Consider the following 23,785-nt stretch of genomic DNA (forward strand, 5'->3'; position numbering starts at 1 on the left):
AATCCCAATGTACGCCAGGATCACTGCGTACGTGGTGAAGGTCTTCTCCATGGCTCATTCCATCATCGGCATTGACACTCAGCAAGTCTGCGACCCGCTCAACTTCCTGGTGGGCAACAAGCACAGACTTCCCAGGGGACACTTTGTGGAGGACAATCCCGTTTACAGCACAACCATGACTGTGAGACATACTCGCCCCTACTTGGACACAAAGCGTTTGCGTCGTCGTGAAAGTTGTTTTTTTTTTTGTCTGCTAGGGCGGATTGCGGGGTGACGATCCCGAAACCACACTGACGGCCTTTGTCCTCATTGCGCTGGCGGAGGCGAAGCAGGCAGGAATCCGATGCAGCGGTCCAAGCCTGGAGGTGACTCACGCACCCTTCTCGGTTTTTGTCACAGGAAGCCCTCTTTTTGCCCTCTTGTTGAGCATACGTCTGCCCCCTACAGGCGGCCATAGGTAAGACAGCTGAATACCTTAAGCGGGCCCTGATGAGGACAGGGAGGAGGCCGTACACGGTGGCCATCACATCTTACGCCCTGGCCTTGGTGGGATTAGGACCAGATTATGACCCCACTACACACCTCAGAGCGTCTGGTCAAGGTACCTCCTTCCTCTTTATGCTTCCTGCTACAATTCATTAATTGTAATATTGCATTTTTAAGCTTTGAAAACCTTTGGAATTTCACAGAAAGCATTCAATAAAACTTCTATGAATTATTTTTATTTTATTTTTTATTCAAATAACTCATTCAATCCCACACATTTAATGTGAGTTTGAATGGTTGTTTCTCTATGTGTATCCTGCAATTGGCTGGCTGGCGACTAGTCCGCGGTGTACCCCGCCTCTCAGACAAAGTCAGCTGGGATAGGCTCCAGCATACCGCCCCGCGACCCTAACGAGGATAAGCGGCATAGAAAAAGAATGGATGCGTGGAATCCCAGCCATTTTCCAAAAGACAACCCCGTCAGTACCGGACATTTTAGACGATTTTGACTCTGATCTTTCAAGGCACACAAATTTTGTGTTCTATGGCTATGTAAGCATGGAACCTAACAAAAGAAAGATTAAACTCTCGTCTTTCATCAGAAAAAAAAGTCTGTTTCTACCTTTTTCCGTTCTTTAGTAATCAGTAAGTTTCAATATCAGTTCCCGACTAGAAAAAGGGGAAAAAAAACAACTTTTCAAGCAAACTTTCACATTGACACAAATATGTTTTGCTTAAATATTTGTGACAGCTTAAATATCTAAACAACTATACACAAAAAAGGGTTGGTTTTATATCAAAATAACAATGTATTTACTAGTACCATGAATTATTTACAATTGTCACATTAGGAAATGGGCTATATGTGCGCGTGCGTGCGTGCGCATGCGTTAAAGTTTTCCTACAAAGCATAACCTTCTGCACGCTACACTCCTCCACGCTCTCCCGCTTCCTCATTGTTGTCGTGTGATTCTTCTTCTTGAAATGCTCTTCTGCCACCTTGTGACCTTTTTTATGGCTTAAAAATGCTCTGAAATGTTAATGCATCAGTGCAGAGTTGCATCATCACCTCTTTTTGCCTCTTGTGCAAAAAATTTTTCCAAAAAGTATAAATACGTTGTTGGGATCGAGTGTTCGGGATTATAAAAATGTATAACTACGTCTTTGGCATTGAAAGAGTTAATTATTTGTCCTTTTTTGCTATTTTTACAACATTTCAAGCATTAGTTTTATTTTCATTCTAAATAATATTGATTTCATTTGAATTATTTTGTATTAATTTTTTTTTTTTTTTTAGTTTATTTAAGCTTCTTTTTTCTTTCTAAAATTATTTGTCCTGTTTTTCCAGATGGGAAACACGTTAAATAAGAGATTTACAAAGCATGTAGTTTCTTACGTTAATTGATGAGACTCTGCTGTCTCTTTTAATAAATTAATAATTTCATTGCTTAAAAAACATTTCAAGCTTTCATTTTACATCATTTTCAATCTTAATAATATTGATGTAAATGATTTTAACTTTTTCATTTATTTTATTTATTAATCTATTTATATTATATTTGTCCTTTTAAAAAAAATGTTCAGACAGGAGACACATGTGCGTTAAATGAGATTTTTACATATTAGAATTATTTTTACCGTAAAAAAAAACTTATAGTTCAAAATAAATGTATATTTTTTGCGGTTTCTGTCATACATGAGAAAATAAAATATTTATAATAATTACATATTCATAATATTAATTTAAAGTGTACATTCATATCTGTGAATGTGTAATTTACCACATCCATCCATCCATTTTCTATACCGCTTCTCCTCATTAGGGTCGCGGGGGCATGCCGGAGCCTATCCCAGCTGACTTCGGGCGACAGGCGGGGTACACTCTGGACTGGTCGCCAGTTTAATTTTAGTTTAGTTTAGTTTATTAAGGACAGTGTGCAGTTTCATTAAAAAGATGTCTGCACCAGATTTAGCTCAGAGCTAATTTCCATCTGCAGTCCTCACATCATAAAATACAATACAAAAATGCAATAAAGTGCAATACAAATACAAGAGAGTACATATAAATACCAGGTACAAAAATACAATAAAGTGCAATACAGAAACCACATATAAATGCAAGGTACAACCATTAAAAGGCTAGTGCAGGATAGAATCATAAAATATAAGCACTTCTGAAATTAACAATCTCAAAACAATTCTATACATTAATCAACATTTAAAGTGCGTGCATATTCATAGGTGCATACAGGTAGTAAACACACCCATATTTAGCAGCAAAGTCATTGAAACAAGTTGAACGCTGATGATAATAAACCTCTTTCATTACTTATATAAAGCGCTGCAGCTGTCGGATGGTACCCACGAGGGTACCACATACTGTACCTAACTGGTACTATTGTTTTAAGGTGAAGCTTTAGAAATAGGGCTTTTGCCAACAGTAGGTACCCACGGGGGTAACGTCTGTCGGCCAACTACCGTCTGGTATTAGTGAGAGCAGGACTGACTGTCCAGGAGCCAGCTTTTAACGGCTCGAGAGCATGTTTGAAAGTCTGCCATGTCCTTTTCATGACTCGGGAGTCTGTTCCACTCCGTCACAGCTTTGTAAGAGAAGGCTGATTGGGAGAAGGCAGTTCTCCTTTTTGGGACATCGCAGTCTCCCCTCGAAACAGACCTTAGCACTCGGCTGGTGAGCCGAGTGCGTGGCTGGACATAGGTCTGAAGAGGGTGTAGGGCAGCGTCATGCAAGATTTTATGAACCAGACGAATATTGGAGAAGCTGATCAAATTTTCAAAGCTAAGCAGTTTGTATTTTTTAAGTATGTGACAATGATGGTACCGTTGGGGCTTTTTATCCAGAATTTTTATGGCCCGATTATGTGAGGATCTGAGAGCCAATGGCAGGGCACATATAGATAAACAAGCATTCACACTCACATTCATACCTATGGACAATTTAGAGCACAATCTGCAAAAAAAGCATTTTGATAGAGATTTAATTTTTTTTTTTTAAGGTTTGAAGTGCTTTATATTGTTACTTTTTGCTGTTTTTTATGATATAAACACAAAAAATGGCCTTTGTTTAATAGAATAGTTCCATACTTTGAAAATGATTGTCTATAAATGTACAGCTTACATTGCATTAAAAAGTGGTCCAAGTTGACTAACCGATGCCTCTGCTGCCCCCTGCAGGCAGCCACTGGCCTGACAAACACAACCACTTGTTCACCTTGGAGGCCACAGGTTATGCCCTGCTGGCGCTGGTCAAGTTGGGTCACATGACGGAAGCAGAGGCAGCCTTCAAGTGGCTCAACAGTCAGAGGAGGATTGGAGGAGGCTTCGGTTCCACTCAGGTACCAACCCTGGTTGTTTGTGTGTGTGGAGTTGGTATTGGTTAACTTGTTGATAGAAATGAAATGTTTGAATGTTTTCTGTTTCCTTTTGCCGTCAGTCCACCATGGTGGTGCTGCAGGCGCTGTCAGAGTACTTAATCCACACGCCTTCCTCTGATGACCTCTCTCTGAATGTGGACGTCAGGATAACGGGCCGCCGGGACATCCGCTACCACTTCAACCCCAGGACCGCCTACGCTGCTCAGTCGTCCCGGGTGAGAATCAAGTCCTCTTACGCTAACCTACGCTGGCGTTTAGATTTTGACTCCTGGTCTGATTCTTCATGTCGGCAGCTGCCCGCTCATCTGAACCTGACTGTGGAGGTGACAGGGAAGGGACAGGGAATACTGGAGGTATGGCGACTGATGTTGATGATGATGATGACGAGGGAAGCCATGATAGTGCCACTGACATCCTGTCACATGACCCCTCGAGGTGGTGACCTACTACAACCAGCTGCACGAAGTGGACGAGAAGATTCCTTGCAAGAACTTTGAGCTCGGTGTCGCCATCGAGGAGGCCAGTGGTGAGTGTGAGCGTGTGAAATCTGCCCCTTTTATCCAGATTTGCACCAACCACTAACGTTCTACCCTAGTTGTTGCATCATCCAGCACACAAAGCCAATAAGTTGCTCAGTTTTCGTTTGTCGTTTCGTCTTTTGACGGTTATCTTGATGATTATTCACAATAATGTTTTCATGCGATAACCTTTTCTGACATGTGGACTATAGATCCACGTCAGGCATTCAAGTGGACAAAACACGCACGACATAAATTAAAAACAGACAAAAAGGCGGCTTATAATTAATTCATTCTTTAAGTCATTCACTATAAATTTAAAAAACTTTAAAAGGATCAATATGTAGGGTTTTTTTTTGTTGTTGACACAGTTAAATATAAAATATAAAGCTGAGTAAATTCAAGATTCAAGAGATTCAAGAGAGTTTTATTGTCATGTTCATGGTAAAACAGCAGTTATACTATGCAATGAAAATCTTATTCTGTTCATTCTCCCAAGAAAAGAAAGAAAACACAAGAAAGAATAAGAACATAAGAAACATAAACACATAAACATATATACCAATAAATTAAGCAACAACAACAGAAGAGACATTAATACAAGTAAATAATACAAATAAATAAATAAATAAATAAAGTGCTATGAGTGTGTGCGTGTGTTGCGTGCGGCGTGTGCGAGTGCTTCGTTGAGAAGCCTGATGGCCTGTGGGTAAAAGCTGTTTGCCAGCCTTGTGGTCCTGGACTTCAAACTCCTGGAGCGTCTGCCTGACGGTAGGAGTGTGAATAATGAGTGTTGTGGATGTGTGCTGTCCTTGATGAGGTTGTGTGTTCTGCGTAGGACTCTAGATTTATAAATGTCTTGCAGTGAGGGGAGGGCTGCCCCAACAATGTTCTGTGAGGTCTTGATCACCCGCTGGAGTGCCTTCCCATCACGTGTTGTACAGTTACCGTACCAAACAGTGATGGAGGCGGTAAGGACACTTTCGACAGTGCATCTGTAGAAGCAACTCAGGATTGTGGTGGACATGCCAAATTTCCTCAGTCTTCTCAGGAAGTACAGTCTCCTTTGGGACTTCTTCAGAATTTGTTGGGTGTTGTGAGACCAGGTGAGGTCCTCGCTGATGTGTGTGCCAAGGAACTTGAAGGTTTTCACCCTCTCCACCTCAGTCTCATCAATAAACAGGGGACTATGTGGCTCCTTTTCCCTTGTTCCTGGGTCGATGATCATCTCTTTGGTCTTATCTGTATTGAGAAGGAGATTGTTATCACGACACCAAGCTATGAGGTCCGCCACCTCTCTTCTGTATGATGTTTCAACACCACCAGTGATCAGTCCGATGACTGTAGTGTCATCCGCAAATTTAATGATGCTGGTGTTGTTCTGGGAGGCCACGCAATCATAGGTGAAGAGCGTGTAGAGGAGCGGACTCAGCACACACCCCTGTGGGGTCCCAGTGCTCACAATTCTTGAGCTGGATGTGCGATTGTGGACTCTGACTGACTGGGGCCTGCCTGTGAGAAAGTTAAACACCCAGTTACAGAGGGAGGGTGACAGGCCAAGAGTGAGGAGCTTATTTGTGAGTTTGTGGGGGCTGACTGTATTAAAAGCAGAGCTATAGTCTATAAATAGCATTCTGACATATGTGTCCTGGCCCTGTAGGTGAGAAAGAGCTGTGTGGATGGCAGTGTTGACTGCATCATCCGTGGACCGGTTCTGGTGGTATGCAAACTGTAGAGGGTCCACAGTGGCCGGGATGCTCTTTTTGATGTGGGTCATGACTATCCTTTCAAAGCACTTCATAACAATAGGAGTGAGTGCTATAGGGCGATAGTCATTTAAGCAGGTCACGTTGCTCTTCTTGGGTATGGGCACTATGGTGGTGGACTTAAAGCAGGTTGGTACAGATGCTTGTGCAAGCGACAGGTTAAATATGTCAGCAAGCACATCAGCTAGCTCTGATGAGCAAACCCGAAGTGCACGTCCTGAGATGTTGTCTGGCCCTGCTGCTTTTCGTGGGTTTGTTTTGTTCAGAACCCTGCGCACATCAGCTGATGTCACCATGAGAGGTGAGTCCTGTGTGCTCCCCAAGTCCAGCCACCCTCTCTGCTCATCAGGAGTTTGGGTGTCAAAGCGGGCATAGAACTCGTTCAGCTCATCTGGAAGTGTGGTTTGGCTGGACGTGGCTACGCTACTCTGCTGTCGATAGTCTGTGATGTGACATGTGAAATGAATACATAATTCTCAGAAATGTATAAAATTGTCCATAAAAGTGAAAGTATGTATACAGTATCACAGAGAAACATATTTGTGAATACAATGCAAATATTTCAGATCATATTTCACAAAAATGTCATCACTTGTTTGGAATGTACTTAATGAATTCATTTTTAATGTCATTCATTGGCTTTATTTTTTTGTGCCACTTATTTCAAATTTGTGTGAATTCAACCATTTTTATTATTTAAAAAGTAAAATTTTAGGGATGAATTCATATTTGTACTATGCATTTAATTGGCTTTATTTTGTATCACTTATTTCAAATTTTTGTAAATTAATTCACATAATCATGTAGTTAATTAAACTGATTTAGTATCACTTATTTCAAATTGTAATGAATTGTAATCATTCTGGGTTTGGGTTTTTACCTCACATGCTTGTGAAGCTACTTGTTGCTTGGCAGAATTCATGAGCCGCTGCCCCTACGGTGGCCGAGAAGTGCAACATGTGAACGAAAAGCAAACCAAATTACAATTAAATCATCCGGAAAGGGGATGTACCAAATCCCAGAGTTACAGGAAGCGATAATGTTTGGACCACTCAGCTCCGGGGAGTTGGCACATTCTTTTTCTGGTTTATCTTTGTAGCCGAGCAGTGCAAAACACAAAACAAAAAGAACACCAAATTTCAATTACACCACCCGGAAGGAGATTGTACACCCGTCATACCCTCATTCAAATATTTGATGGACTCCTGTAATACATCTGTTCCTTCCGTCTGGTATTAGCATGCACGTCGTGGGAGCGCACACACTCCGCTAAAACCTCAACTATGAGACGTCGTACTATTGTCTAAGGTAGTGGTTCCCAAACTTTTTACAGTGGCGTACCCCTTCAGACCTTTGACTTGAAGCCATGTACCCCCCTACTGCTGCACCTTTAAAAAACATAAAGCATTTTTACATTTCATTAAATTGAAACATGAAACATGACTAATTGCTTAACTAATTTTATAGTTAAGTAATTCTGGTTCAAAAATTTGCATTGTGCATGGTCAAATGTTTATAAAAGTTTTACACGAGCACTGATAAATAGATAAGATGTGAATTTCTCTTGGAGATGAATGAAGTATCCAAGTACAGTGTTCCCTCATTTAATGCGGGGGTTAGGTTCCAAAAAATACCGGTGTTAAATGAAATCTGTGTCGTAGAAGTTGATTTTTTTTTTGAGGCATGGATGATACATGGATGGATGCATGTGTGGATGATGGATGTTTTTTTCATTTATTATTTTACCCCCTCACCACACACTTTATACACTTTTCTCACTTTATACACGAGTAAATATGTACAGTACGTCACGCATATAGAGGGCCTTGGAAGCACGGCTCAGGCCCTGGTCCATGGGCTGAATGAGCGATGTAGTGTTTCCAAAATAAGCCTGTCTCATCCATATTAAAAACTTGTTCAGGCTTATATCCTCCTCCCTCGATGATGGCTTTAAATTTGTTCATGTATGCCTCTGCCCCAGCATCCGCAGAGGCGTTCTCTCCGTGGTCTTGTTGCGGACATTTAAAGCCCTTTTTGCATCCTTGTTAAAGTTTATTGCTGCTGTCGTCCTTATGTTATTTTCCTCCTTCTTTATGGTACCAACCGAAGATTCATTTATTCCGTTATGGCGCCCTACGGCTGCGTAAGTTGTACCTTCCTTCACCATGTCCAGAATTCCAACTTTTTGTGCATCTTTCTCTGCCTTTTGGGTGCAGCTGCAGGTGCCTTTGTCGGCGCAAAGCGTTTAGTCGACATTGTGAGTTTTGTTGGGGAGAAAACTCGCAAACATACAGGACTAAAGAGCCACACTGCTAGCGATCGAACAATTATGGAAATTAGGCAAGCTGAAGGCATTCTGTCCTGTGCAGGACACATGAAGGAGGAGATTGACTCATGGTCTACAGTCCCTTAGCCAATCAGGATGCAGAAGACAATGTGAGTTCTCCCTTAGTGAATCAGGACACAGAACACAATGCGTTCATACGCTCTAAAAAAATTGCACGCAAAAACAATTTGTGTAATAGCGATGCTGCGTAAAGTGAACTGCGTTATAGCGAGGGAACACTGTATTGGTCCTGCATATCTTTTATTTCAGCCAGATGTTGGGGTCCTTCCCTTTGAACATGAGCTTCACTTTCATCCACTTGCAATCGCTATGATTTAAATCTGCATATTAATTTGATACCAAATTACATTAGATTAGATCAACAATACTATCTGCCCTAATTGCTGGACAATAATAATAATAATAATAATAATAATAATAATAATAATAATTTGATACCAAATTGAAAGGCAAAGATGAACAAACATGATAAAGCAGTATCCAAAGTACAAAAACACATACAAGCAGCGATAAAACCTCATTATCGGGGGAATCTCTACTCTCTCGTCCTGACACGCACATACCTGTACATTGACAGGTTTTCACAGTGCGGGGATGGGAACACCAATATAAATCAAACCTTTAAGATTAAACACTCTTAATACACAACATAATCATCAAAGTTACTTATTCATATAACTCAGACAGAGCAATGAAAAACTGCATGCCGCGTCTCCTTCCTTCTTTCTGCTATTACGGTCTACTCTGCGCGATGAGGCGTTCAGGTGCGCTCGTAATCGTTAGCGGCTAATTGTTTTTCATTGTTATTCACGTACCCCGAATGACAATTGGCGTACTCCTGGGAACATTGAGAACCTAGGGTCTAAGTCACAATACCTCATGAATGTGAAATGGCACGTTTTTCACTATGAAACACCCGAAGTGCACAGTATATCAAAGCTTAATTGGACTTTTTTGCTTTAAAATGTGTTATATATGTTGAAGAGATTCATTCAAGCATACCTATCCAGGAATACAGTGAGAAGAGCATGTTACTATTCACCAATTCACCATGTATTTGTGGCACGCTGTAAATAATTGTCCCCCTATTTGTTTATTTTTGTATAAGAAATGACTGTTACCACTGTGGTTCATAATACTCTTATGCAAGTTCAGTTCACCTGTTCAGCCTATGGTTAGCAAGTGGCGCACTATTACTGCGTTACAAATGAGATTAATCATTTCTTTTTAGTTTTGTTTTGTGTTTTGCACTTCTCTGCTACAAATAAAAACAGAGAAGGAATGTACCAACTCCCCGGAGCTGATTGGTCCAAACGTTAACACTTCCTATAATTCTGGGATTTGGTACATCCCCTTTCCAGCTGGAGTAATTGTAATTGTGATTGAAATTTTCTTAAGTTGTTTTGCACTTCTCGGCCACCGTAGGCAATAGCTTCCACACGCTGCAAGAGAAAGGACCCACGGAAAGTGGTAGAAACAGTCAACGTGAGGCATACATATCTAGGAAGTGACTCCAAAAGCAGCACAATGAGGATTATGAGAACCACTAAGTCGTACTATGAAGTGATAGAAAAAGCAAACTAATAGAAACAGCAGTGAGGTCTTGCCTTGGATCCCAATTATGTCATCAGCAACTCAAAGAATCATGTCCCGCCACAGAAAAGCCTCCAGCAGACATGGAGAAGTCCTACCAGATGACCATCAAAGTGAGGTGAGTGCCCCCCTCTTAGTGGTCAGCTGACTTTGGCCTGCTCGGTACTCTCTGCAGTTGAATAATAGAAACGCACCCAGCCACTGTTTCTGAAAATAGCGGTGTATGCGTTTCATTAGCGGCAATGTACGATCAAATGTAAAGCGGAACCTCTCCACAGGGCTTTAGGACCCAGCGATGTCAGGATGGTAGTGCTGGACGTCAGCCTTCCCACTGGCTTCACCCCGGAAAACGCCGACCTGGAGATGGTACACACGTCAGATCCTTTTTTTTCAGTCACAACAGTAATTATTATTAGCAGTAGTATTTTTAGAGCAAGAAGAAAAAGAATAGTAATGATGAAATAATGATGACGATGATAATGTTTACTGTTATTATTAGAAGGCTAATAATAATTGTTATAATGATCATAATAGTAATGACAATGATAGTTATATTCATAATTGTACTATAATTGTAATATTAATAATACAATAATAACAATGATTATAAAAATAATAATGACAGGAATAATTGTAATGGGAATACTAATATTAACAATGATAATAAATCACAGTCAGAATAATAATAATATTAACAGTAATGCGAGCAGTAATAATAATATGATAATATTGATACTAAGTATTATTATGTAATTATAATTGTATAATAGTTTTCAAACTAATAATTGTTAAAAAAATGATAATAGCAATAATAATAATTCTAATTGTAATGATAATGATAAGAACTAATACTCAATGATAATAATATTAATAGCAATTAATAATATATTTTTATAATACAATGATTGATAACAAAAATATAAAAATAATATAGTAATTATGATCAAATAATGCAATTATTGATAATAATAAAAATATAAAAATAATATAATTATTATGATCAAATAATGCAATTATTGATAGTAATAAAACACATAATTGTTACGATTGGTCACGGCCAAAATACTGGATCCCAAAACGCAGAGACGAGACAGTCCGTGTAACAAAATTTATTGCCGAAAGTGTTCACAAAAGTAGCAAATGACAAAGTTAAAAAAAACAAACAAAACAAAGTACAACACAAAATGACCCGGACACCGTCACGGGATGAAAAACTACTACAGCTAAAGGCGCTGCTATACGGAGGAAAAATAGCAGGGAAAAACAATTCTACTCTAACCAAACAAAAAAGCATGCTGAAAACCGAGCAGGAGCAAGTCGCCAAGCGCTAGCAGAAGCTGTTGCTGGAAGTAGCCAAGCAGGGAGTCAAACGTACTTACAATACAAGCCAAAACAAAGACCAGAGAGTAGCAAATACTGAGGAGGAGCAGGTAGGAGGCAGGGAGCAGGGAACAATCTGGCAATGAGTGAAGCCCACCGCACACCTTAAAAGGAGCCAGGTGGTCATCGCCAGCAAGTGTGTCAAGGTAGCTCCTCCCAGGCGGCAGCAAACAGCACATAGAGCAAGACAATAATATTACTATTAATAGTATCATCATTGTGACTATTCATTGTTATCATTACAATTCTTATTATTACCATACCAATTAGCATTTGTTACATTATTATTGATATCAAAACTGTGTTATTAATTATTATACCATTATAATGATAATATATTAATGATCTAATAATTATTATCACTATTAATATTATTATGACTGTTAATTATTATTGTTAATAATAGTATTATTATTACAATTATTCTAATAATAATTATTATCAATAACTTCATTATTTGATCGTAATTATTGTAATAATAATACCGTAAATTATTATTATTATAATTGTCATTATCATTGTATTATACTGTACATCATAAAGTATAATATTCCAAAACATTTTTTAATTGTAATAATAATTGATGATGATAATAATAGTAAAATAATATGAATAGTGATGATGATGGTGTGTGTGTGTGTGTGTGTGTGTGTGTGTCCAGCTGTCCAACTCAGTGGATCGCTACATCAGCAACTTCAAGATGGTGGACAACCTGAGTGACAGAGGCTCTCTCATCATCCACCTGTTCAAGGTAACCACCAGAACCAGAACCCCATCTTTGAGGCGCACAGCTTTGCCTCACCCGCTCCTCCAAGCTCAGCTTTGCTTTCGTGTGCTCAGGTTTCGCACAAGGAACCGGAGATCTTGGTCTTCAGACTCCAGCAGAACTTCAAAGTGGGCCTCCTGCAGCCGTCCTCGGTCACTGTGTACGAGTACTACAACCCTGGTGGGACGCGGCACCTCACACGCTGCCTTTCAATGCAAACATTCTGCTTTTTCATCGTGAATTCACTTTGGACCTAACGATATGATGATACTGTATATATTGTGCTTGGATTTTGCACCATACTGGCAGCTGGTATGTTTTATTGGCTTTATGTTCATCATACATAACTTCATGTCTACAGTTTAGTTTTAAAGCCAGAAAACTTGACACTAACTTTGTTAGCAGGTTTTGGATCAGTAAGGCGTCTCACGTATGACATGAAGTTTACTTGTGAGCATGGTTGCCATCTTGGACTGTCGCTTGTACAAAATTCAGGCTTGTGGTGTTGTTGTTGTTGTCAGACCATCGCTGCAGTAAGACGTACACGCCCACTCAACACCGCGAAGACCTGACTCACATCTGCAAGGAAAACGTCTGCCGCTGCACGCAGGGTAAAGGCAAAAAACCCCACTAACTGACTCTTTCACGACTAACTAAACATGTTTGACTACAAAGTCAACGGGTTTGACTATAAACTAAAAGGGTACGACTCCAACGAAACGAGTATTCAACTAAACATGTTTTGACTTCACAGGTATGACTTAAACACAACGTATTTGACACTAACTTTAAATGTGTTGGACTAAACGGATATGACTTAATTAAATGTTGCCAGAAATGTTTGGTTATAAACTAAACAGGTTTGACTTAAACTAAACGGGTTTGACATTACGCTAAACAGGTATGACTTAAGCTAAACATGGTTGACGATAAAGTAAACGGGTTTGATTTACACTTAGCGTGTTTGACTTTAAACTAAACTTTTTTGACTTTAAACTAAACGGGTTTGACTTCAACTAAACATGTTTGCCTATAAACTAAATGTGTTTGACCTCAAAGTAAATGGTTTTGCCTATAAACTAAACAGGTTTGACTTCAAACTAAACGGGTTTCACTATAAGCTAAACGTGTTTGACTTAAATTAAACATGTTTGACTATAAACTAAACATGTTTGACTCCAAACTAAACGGGTTTGACTTTGAACTAAATGGGTCTGACTGTAATCTAAATGTGTATGACTGTAAACTAAATGGGTTTGACTTAAATTGAACATGTTTGACTATAAACTAAACGGGTTTGACTTCAAAGTAAATGGGTTTCACTATAAACTAAACATGTTTGACTTAAATTAAACGTGTTTGACTATAAACTAAACATGTTTGCCTATAAACTAAACGTGTTTGACTTCAAACTAAACGGGTTTGACTTTGAACTAAATGGGTCTTACTGTAATCTAAATGTATAAACCAAACATGTTTGACTTAAATTAAACATGTTAGACTATAAATTAAACGTGTTTGACTATAAACTAAACGGGTTTGACTATAAACTAAACGGGTTTGACTTCAAACTAAACGGGTTTCACTATAAGATAAACGTGTTTGACTTAAATTAAACATGTTTGACTATAAACTAAACGTGTTTGACTATAAACTAAACGTGTTTGACTCCAAACTAAACGGGTTTGACTTTGAACTAAATGGGTCTTACTGTAATCTAAATGTATAAACTAAACATGTTTGACTTAAATTAAACATGTTTGACTATAAATTAAACGTGTTTGCCTATAAACTAAACGTGTTTGACTTCAAACTAAACGGGTTTGACTTTGAACTAAATGGGTCTTACTGTAATCTAAATGTATAAACCAAACATGTTTGACTTAAATTAAACATGTTAGACTATAAATTAAACGTGTTTGACTATAAACTAAACGGGTTTGACTATAAACTAAACGGGTTTGACTTCAAACTAAACGGGTTTCACTATAAGATAAACGTGTTTGACTTAAATTAAACATGTTTGACTATAAACTAAACGTGTTTGACTATAAACTAAACGTGTTTGACTCCAAACTAAACGGGTTTGACTTTGAACTAAATGGGTCTTACTGTAATCTAAATGTATAAACTAAACATGTTTGACTTAAATTAAACATGTTTGACTATAAATTAAACGTGTTTGACTATAAACTAAACGGGTTTGACTATAAACTAAACGGGTTTGACTTCAAACTAAACGGGTTTCACTATAAGATAAACATGTTTGACTTAAATTAAACATGTTAGACTATAAACTAAACGTGTTTGACTATAAACTAAACGGGTTTGACTTCAAACTAAACGGGTTTCACTATAAGATAAACATGTTTGACTATAAATTAAACGTGTTTGACTATAAACTAAACGGGTTTGACTTCAAACTAAATGGGTTTCACTATAAGATAAACATGTTTGACTTAAATTAAACGTGTTTGACTATAAACTAAACGGGTGTGACTATAAACTACAGTAAATGGGTTTGACTTCAACTTAACGCGTTTGACGAAACTAAACCGGTAGGACTTAAACTACACGTTTTTTATATTAAATTAAACATGTTTGACTATAAACTGAATGGGTCTGACTTGAACTAAACAAGTTTGACTATAAACTAAACGGGTTTCACTTCAAATAAATGTGTTTGACTTCAAACTAAACAAGTTTGACTATACACTAAACAGGTGTGACATTAAATTAAACGTGTCTGACTATAAACTAAACGGTTATGACTTGAACATACTTGGCTGACACTACTGAAAAGTACGTGTTAGACGAAATGGGTATGACTTCAACGAAATGTGCTGTTAAATGTGTGTTGACTTCAAACATAACGAGTACGCTTCAACGAAATGTGTATGACTGTAAACTAAACGGGTGTGACTAAAATAAAACTTGTTGTCTGCTGACCTGCAGGCGACTGCTGTATCGCCAAAGGTGACAGCGAGGACTTTGTCAAGAAGGAAAGAGAGACGTTTGCCTGCAAGTCTCTGCATCACGGTACTCTCACACAATGACACTAAGAAAGACTGAAGTTTCACCGTTTGTTGCCATGACACCACATTTTTGGAGCCCAAAACAGAAATATTTAAGTGTTTAAGAAGTATTTAAGAAGTGAGCACGGCTCTCACTTTTCAGCAAGCGTGACCGTAGGAACAGTATTATAGAACGTACAAGTAGTTGTTTTTTTCCCCCCAAAAAACGAACCGCAGTTCCTCAGTGCCAGCGGCACTCATGCACACTACCACCACCATGATTGACTCTCAGCAAGACACAATCATCTCAACATGAGAACATGGAAGCATGGTTGTCCCATCGTGACGTTGTCGCTGTCTTCCAGTTTTCCAGGTGAAGGTTGTGAACGCCAGCCACAGTTACTACGACAAATACGAGATGGAGATCACACGCGTTATCAAACTGGGTGAGTGGCTCCGTCAGACGTTTTTTTTCTGCGTTTGTGACATTTTTACACGAGTAACACGTCTCACAGGTGTGGAGGCGGGAGTTGAAACGGGTCAGAGGAGGTTCTTCACATCCCATGGAGGCTGCAGAGAAGGACTGGACCTGAAGATAGGCTCACAGTACCTCATCATCGGTCCGAAAGAGGACAAGTGGGACGTGGACAGCGACACCAACAGGTAGACGGTAGACGGTCACTACTCTCCTTACCCCGCGCACTGGCAGCTCTTAGTGGCTTTTTGGGCAAGACTGTGTGCTTTTATTACACACGTCCGTTGCGATTTTTTGTGTCAGGTTCGTGTACACGCTCGGCAAGACCACCTGGGTGGAACGCTGGCCTTCGCCCGCAGAGTGTGCCAGAGATCTGCAGGCCAAATGCACGAGCCTCGATGCGGCCGCCAAGGAACTCTTCGAGAACGCATGCAGGCTGTAAGACGCTTGTTGCAAGACCTGCGGTGGTCACTGTGGGAAAACTCATGTTTAAAAGAAAAAAAGCTATGATGGTTACTCATTCTTTTGTCATTTCTTGTTAAATGTTTGTCTCCACATTTGACAAGATGGAGGGCAAGCAAGCAAGTCATATTTACACAGAACTAATAGGATTTTTTTTATGAACATGTCCACCAGGGGTGCTCACACTTTTTCATCCTGCGAGCTACTTTTAAAATGACCAAGTCCCAAAGATCTACGTACTACTATAAATATAGAAAGCATATATATTTACTATATTTATTTCAAACAAATATGAGTAGGTATTTATGTAGGTTATACATGTATACCAGGAGTGCACACACTCTCTCAGCATGCAAGTACAAGTCAAATTGATCTTCCTCTTTCTATAAAACATATAACATATACAAAATGTAACCAGTAAACTCTGAAATTCTATTGTAAATATGAATGATTAGTATTTCACATTCACATTGTCAAAGTTTACAGGTAATCAAAGTAGTTGCTATCATAATTCACTTCAATAAGGAAATAAAGATAATTCCACATAACTCCTAAATAGTTGTGTACATAACCTGAGTACTGGTAATATGTCAGTCACATTAGCTATGTAACGTTCATTAGGACACACAGTTCATGTATTACATCCAGTTAGCATTTGCTATCAAACATTAGCCATATACAAGAATTTAAAATGATGATGCGAAAGAAAGAAGCCAACATGTAGAAAACACTGATTTCTGTAGTAGAGTTCATGACGCCCAGCAAAGCCAGTAAACAATACACTTTTTTTCTATGTAACTAGCCTCTACAAGTGAACAGATAACTTTAGTTATAGATATAGACATCTTACCACCGAGTTAGTTCATCTGTAATCACAATCATAAAGATGAAAGTTGCATCTTCGTGTGTAGCTTGAAACGCTGCGGGGGAGCAAGCGTGAATCAGGAGGGGCGCTTAATGCCAGCTGACTGATGTCATATTACACATACAAAGTGATGTTTACGCGATGGACCCAAACTACCGGTAGCTTGTGATCGACGTAATGGCCACCCCTGATGTACACATTTGTTCATATTACAAAATAAATTTTCCCATCTGAAGTTATTGAGATCTGTTCCAGGGTAAAAAGATTTATTAAGTGTACAGGCAATGTTTGAAGTCACTTTTTAACATTCTGAATGGTCACATGAGTGTAAAAAGAAGCAAAGCAGTATTAAGAGTAATAAAATGTTCACAAGTGAGTTAGCGTATGATGACTATATTGTTCTCTTGTTAAAGCTGATCATTCACGGCCCTGTATTCCAAGAACCTTTATGTTATAGTAGAGTAACATTCCAATATAAAATAAGGTATAATGGTCGATGGGGAACGGCCGTATAGTCTAGCAACATTACTTAATTTCATACCACCGTCATGCTTCTGGATCATTTCCTGCTTTGTTTCGATTGACAACTTTTCCCTTTTTTCTTACCACTTACACTTGGTTTAGGGCCCATGACTCCGGTAATTTTAACAAAGAAAAGTAATGAAATTAAGAAGAGATTTCAATGCGTGCAAACTAGTTTAAGGGCGACTAAGATGAGGAAGGGAGCTCACACAAACTGGACACGCTGGATAAGTCAGCCAATGACATAAGAGCGTAGGCGGTGCCCCGATCATCAGCCAATGAGATGAGAGCGTAGGCGGTGCCCCGATAATCAGCCAATGAGAGCATGAAGCATCAGAATTTGTGGATAACTTCCTGATTCCTTTCGATCGACAACTTTTCCCTTTCTTCTTATCCCTTACACTTGGTTTAGGGCCCATGACTACGGTAATTTTAACAAAGAAAAGTAATGAAATTAAGAAGAGATTTCAGTGCGTGCAAACTAGTTTAAGGGAGACTAAGATGAGGAAGAGAGCTCACATACAAATGAACACGCTGATAAGTCAGCCAATGACATAAGAGCATAGGCGGTGCCCCGATAATCAGCCAATGAGATGAGAGCGTAGGCGGTGCCCCGATAATCAGCTAATGAGAGCGTGAAGCCATAAGGCTTCACTTCACCAAGTGTACTCTGTCAGTCTCTCTGTCTTGCACGGACTTGACGCTTACGTAATATGGAATTCCTTACGTAATACGATACAAAAAATGTACATAAATTCCTTACGTTTAGTGGAATTTATGTAAAAGGAGGTTTACGTTATGCGAAGTACTACTATATATAAATACACTGCTCAAAAAAAATTAAAGGAACACTTCGAAAACACATCAGATCTAAACTGGGGGAAAAATGATCTTGAATATCTTTCCTGATAATAAGTGTAACACCAGGATCTTTGCGCCAGTGCCCATAATGTCCGTTTAATTCCCGGGTGGCAGGTCACCTTACTGTAGATGTGTGACCCCATTGTAGTACCTCTGACCTGAGATCCTCTGGAACGAACAGTCTACCTGGAGGACAACCCTCTGGTGGTCTCTTCCCGTCTGTTGCCTCCGACACCCTCTTCTCCACCTCCCACTGGAGCGCACCCAACACCTGAGCCACAGGTATGATAGTCTCTGGTGCTTCTCCCTCCTCCGTGGAGCTGAAGACTCTGGACAGGGCATCGAGCTTGACATTGCGTGAACCGGGTCTGTAAGTGATTGAGAAGTTGAAGCGGGTGAGGAATAATGACCAGCAGGCTTGTCAAGAATTGAGTCTTTGGGCGGTACGAATGTAGGACAGATTCTTATGGTCAGTGATGACTACAAACGAGAGTACAGCACCCTCCAGCCAATGACGGCACTCCCGCAGCGCCAGAACGATGGCCAGCAGCTCCCTGTTCCCCACATCATAGTTCCTCTCAGCCTGTGTGAGGCAACGCGAGAAGAAGGCGCAGGGGTGCAGCCTCTGGTCGACCGAGGATCGCTGGGACAGGACGGCTCCCACTCCCGTATCCGATGCGTCGACCTCTACAAAAAATTGCAGGTTAGGATCGAATTTCAAGCGATGTAAGCCTAGTCAGAGGTCCTGCCTTACTACTGTAATTTCGGATGAATCGCCTGTAGAAGTTGGCAAATCCTAGGAACCTCTGTAAGTGCTTCCTTGAGAGTGGGCCATTCGACCACCGCTTGAATCTTGGCGGGATCGGCAAGTAACTGACCCTTCTCCACAATGTACCCCAGGAACTGCACTGATATGACGTGAAACTCACACTTCTCTGCTTTGACATACAGCCTATTTTCTAGGAGGCGTTGAAGGACGAGTTTGACATGGGTAGTGTGTTCTTGTAGATTTCTGGAAAAAATAAGGATATCGTCAAGATATACAAAACAAAACAGGTTAATAATATCGCTTAGAACGTCATTAATAAGATTTTGAAACATCGCTGGGGCGTTAGTAAGACCAAAAGGCATGACGAGGTACTCAAAGTGCCCCAGCGGAGTATTAAACGCGGTCTTCCACTCGTCTCCATCCTTAATGTGCACCAAGTGATAGGCGTTGCGGAGGTCGAGCTTAGAGAAAATCCGTGCCGAATGGAGAGCGGAAAAGGCAGAGTCCATGAGGGGGAGTGAAAAACTGTTATGCACCGAAATACTATTGAGACCCCGGTAGTCAATGCAGGGGCGTAAGGATTTGTCTTTCTTGGCCACAAAAAAAGCGGAGAAGATGAAGGTTGGATGAGACCAGAAGCTAGTGAAGCGGAGATATAGTCTTTGAGAGCTTTTTGCTCTGGCCCAGAAATATTATAGAGCCTAGCGCTAGGTAATGTGGCGTTGGCTAATAATTCTATAGAACAATCATATGGTCTATGAGGTGGGAGTGTCTGGGTGCGGTCCTTACTGAATACTTGTTTCAAATAGTGGTATTCCTCTGGAATACTGGTGAGATTGATCTCTTCGACAGGAAGGGCGCTATCGAGCACGTTGGAAATGGCTGACCTCAGACAATTTGCGTGGCAAAACGTACTCCAATTAACGATATTCATTTTAGTCCAATCTACGGGAGGATTGTGGAGTTTAAACCATGGTAATCCTAATACTAGCGGTGCAGCTTGGGATGGCATGATATAGAATTTAATATTCTCAGAGTGATTACCCAATAAATGAAGAGAAAGGGGTTCAGTCTGATGTGTGACTGCTGCTAAGAAGCGCTTATCTAAAGAAAAAACCTCTTTAGGAGAGGGTAGCTTAATAGTTTTGATATCATGTCTCTTAACAAAGGAGGTGTTACCGGAACATTTCTGCCCCCACCTGTAATAATCCCCTTGACCTGAAGTCGTTTCAAAGACTCCTCCTTGTATGTGTCAATTATTTCCTCGGAGTACTCACAGTCCCCAGCTGACAACTGGCTGCTGACGATAGGGGGATCGATACTGGGTATTGATGATTGTGCCGGTCTTGATCCTGGGGTCGAACCTCGGCGGAGAACTGGACGGACGGGGCACTGGAGAAGCCGATGTCCTGGGTTACCGCAATATAGGCACAGGTCCAGGCGTCGCGACGGGCTCTCTCCTCGGCGTCTAGCTGTTGACCTCCAATCTGCATCGGCACCTCCGTAGTAGCAGTTTCGTCGTCTCGGTTGAAGGGATGAGAAATCCTCTGCTCAGTCGTTAGATGTGATTTCGGCGTTCGACCATAGTATCCCACCTCTGCATAGTCCCTGACTCTCTCCTTTACTCGGTTATCTAAACAAATCGCTAAGTTTATCAAGTCGTCAAGGGATGTGGTATTGTCTTTGGCTATTAATTCATCCTTAATGCGGGCGCTGAGTGCTTTCTGGAAAGTACCACGGAGCACGGTATCCGGATATCCACTCTGCAGCGAGTACACAAAAGTCAATGGAGAAATCAGTTACAGATCGTCCTCTTTGTTTTAAATCCAACAACCGATTGGCAGCTTCTAAACCCTGGATAGGGTGATGAAAAACTTTTATCGCCTCTAAAAATAATGGTAACTATGTGCGAATGACGGGCATAGACGTGCTTATGGCCAGGGCCCAAGTGGCGGCTCTACCCTCGAGCAAACTCATTATGAAGGCTACCTTAGACTGATCACAGGAGTAAGATGTAGGTTGTTAAAAACTAACGAGCATTGATGTAAAAACTGGTTACAAGAGTCAGAATCACCAGAGAAGTGAGGAGGATGAGGGATATTAGGCTCACGAGGTTGATGAGCAGCAGGTGTGCTTGCAGCTGTGGCATTAGCAGCGTCACTCATAGCAGTGGAGGTACCGACCGCTGGTGGAGGAATCGGAGCAGAGTGTCCTAGTCGTTGACTTAGTGCTTCCATATATTCGCGGAGAGAACTGAAATGGCTTCCATGATCCCTTGGAGCGATTTCTCATGGCTACCAACCATGTGTCCTTGGTGTGCCAGGGCTTTCCGGAATTGGTCCATGTCTGCGGGATCCACGTCTGGCCAGATTGTTCTGTCATGCGAGGCCGTGGGACACGGCGAATGCTTTAGGATTCCAAATGCAGACAAGGCGAAAAATACAAAAAGGAAAATTTTATATACAAAAAGGGTCCAAGAAGCAAACACAAAGTACAAATAAGGAAAATCCAGTAATGGTAAGAATCAACAACAAAAAATGCTAACAGCAATAGGCTGTTAGGACAAAACTAGCAAGAACAAAAATTCACTGAAGGCAAACCTTACAGGAGTAGATCACAAATACTAAGCAGGCAGGTACAGGTAAGCAGGGAGCCAGAGAGCAGGGTAAGGAGCAGGAAGCCGGGCAAGGTAGTCTAGGAGTCAAGGAGTACAATCTGGCACTGGTCTGGAGTTTGGCTGCAGCTTGTAATGAGCTGCAGGTGTGACCAATTAAGTCCTCTCAGGTGCTCAGGAGGTGTGCTGCAACAGATGGCATACAGAGGGCAGCAGAGCAGCACACAGAACATGACATACAAAGTACACTTGGAAGAACAAGAGGTGAATGAATGTATTGCAACTGATGTGAACCTGATGAGGGGTAAGATTAAATAAGCTTTGCTTCTTTCTACTCTTTTTTGGACATGCAAAATTGTGAATTGTACTATGTGATGTGCTACTGTTTGACTCATATGCATGTCCAGGATGAATTAAAACCATGAACCATGAACCATGATAATAACAAGCCTAGTAGTGCTGTACAACTTTTATCCGCAGTCCGCAGTGCCCTCTACTGGTCAACATTATTATTATTATTTTCCCTTTTTTTCTTTTTTTTTCCTCTACTGGTCAACATTCAAACTGGATGCCAACCTGTCTATAGCGGCCACTTTTGCAGACTCCCTCTAGTGGCCGCTATAGACACTATAGACACTAAAATCTGACTGCATATAGCGGCCAAATTACCAACTCAAGTAGAAGCTTCATGCACGAAAAAGTTTTGTTTTTCAATCAATGAAGCCGTCGTGTGTAGACTTTAATTACTGAGTCCTAGCTCAGTCACAATCATTCACAAGATCCACACAAACTGTCAGTTGTTCCACATAAAAAAGCCGTCTTCTTTTGAGCTTGCTATTTCCTGGTCAAACATGTAACTTTAAGAGCATTTGCACCACAACATTACCGCAAAGTAGGCTGGGAACAGGACGTGCTCCCAGCGACGCTACAATAAAAAAAACATACGCTAGCATGCATGCGGCAGCGGGAGCAAAACTGAGTTCGGTTGTACTTAATTGAAGTATTTTAGAATGTACTCACGTTATTTTTGATCAATCCTCATCCACAAATCCATCAAAGTCTTCATCTTCTGTATTCGACACAAACAAAGCCGTCTTCTTTTCTGTTCGCTACTAGTCTGTTAACTTGTCAGTGTTATTCAGCTCCGAAGCAAAGAAGGAAACTTCTCCTGTTGCTTCTGCCAACTTTATTTATTGAATGCGGCCACCAGACAGCAGCTCAGAACACACACACATCTCTCAGCATCGTCTCTCCTTCCTGCTTGCCCACAAGGCAAAGGTTAAACAAGCCCCACTACATAGCTGTCCAGCCAATGCCTGTAAGAAATGACACCGTTTATTTCCTGGTGTGCACTGGTCAATACTGTAATGCCGCTTGTTGTGGGGAAGGAGAGACTCACGTCGCCGATGCACTTTAATGGCTTTATTAACAGCGGAGAACACTGCAGGACTTTCCATCCACGCCAACATAAACACACTTCCCAACTCTCTCGAAACTCACAGCTAGCACTGAGCTTAGCTCTCCTGCTCGGGACGCCCACCGTCACTTCCCGTCACTTCCTGATGAACTAAAGCTGTAATGACACTCTGCCGTATAAAAAGTAAAATATTAAAAACAAGCGAAAGACATTAGGAGCACAGCTTTGTTCTGTGGGTCGTGGATATATTCTATCAGTTATTATTAAGCCTCTAGCTTCCTTTTAGTAAGTACAAACCTTGGCTATGATTGCACTACATTGTCATGTAGACCTACAAAGTACACTTGGAAGAACAAGAGGTGAATAAATGTATTGCAACTGATGTGAAACTGATAAGGGGTAGGATTAAATAAGCTTTACTTCTTCCTACTCCTTTTTGGACATGCAAAATTGTGAATTGTACTATGTGATGTGCTACTGTTTGAATCATGCATGTTCAGGATGAATTAAAACCATGCACCATGAACCATGATAATAA

At 40.6% G+C, this 23,785-nt stretch overlaps 1 protein-coding gene across 1 annotated transcript in view; it reads left to right on the forward strand.

Annotated features, from left to right (window-relative positions):
* The window catches only part of LOC129182277 (complement C3-like), a 37,408-nt gene extending 13,623 nt beyond the window's left edge, over nt 1-23,785 (forward strand). Inside the window, exons 29-44 of the mRNA XM_054778161.1 lie at nt 19-181; nt 258-365; nt 448-601; nt 3,679-3,839; nt 3,938-4,093; nt 4,172-4,231; nt 4,314-4,404; nt 10,169-10,220; nt 10,381-10,468; nt 12,144-12,233; nt 12,323-12,428; nt 12,770-12,859; nt 15,204-15,287; nt 15,628-15,708; nt 15,778-15,925; nt 16,041-23,785. Of these exons, the coding sequence (XP_054634136.1) occupies nt 19-181; nt 258-365; nt 448-601; nt 3,679-3,839; nt 3,938-4,093; nt 4,172-4,231; nt 4,314-4,404; nt 10,169-10,220; nt 10,381-10,468; nt 12,144-12,233; nt 12,323-12,428; nt 12,770-12,859; nt 15,204-15,287; nt 15,628-15,708; nt 15,778-15,925; nt 16,041-16,179 (1,771 nt within the window). The 3' untranslated portion in view covers nt 16,180-23,785. The remainder of the gene's footprint in view (nt 1-18; nt 182-257; nt 366-447; nt 602-3,678; nt 3,840-3,937; nt 4,094-4,171; nt 4,232-4,313; nt 4,405-10,168; nt 10,221-10,380; nt 10,469-12,143; nt 12,234-12,322; nt 12,429-12,769; nt 12,860-15,203; nt 15,288-15,627; nt 15,709-15,777; nt 15,926-16,040) is intronic.

This window comes from Dunckerocampus dactyliophorus, chromosome 6, assembly GCF_027744805.1.
Source record: "Dunckerocampus dactyliophorus isolate RoL2022-P2 chromosome 6, RoL_Ddac_1.1, whole genome shotgun sequence".
Taxonomy (NCBI): domain Eukaryota; kingdom Metazoa; phylum Chordata; class Actinopteri; order Syngnathiformes; family Syngnathidae; genus Dunckerocampus; species Dunckerocampus dactyliophorus.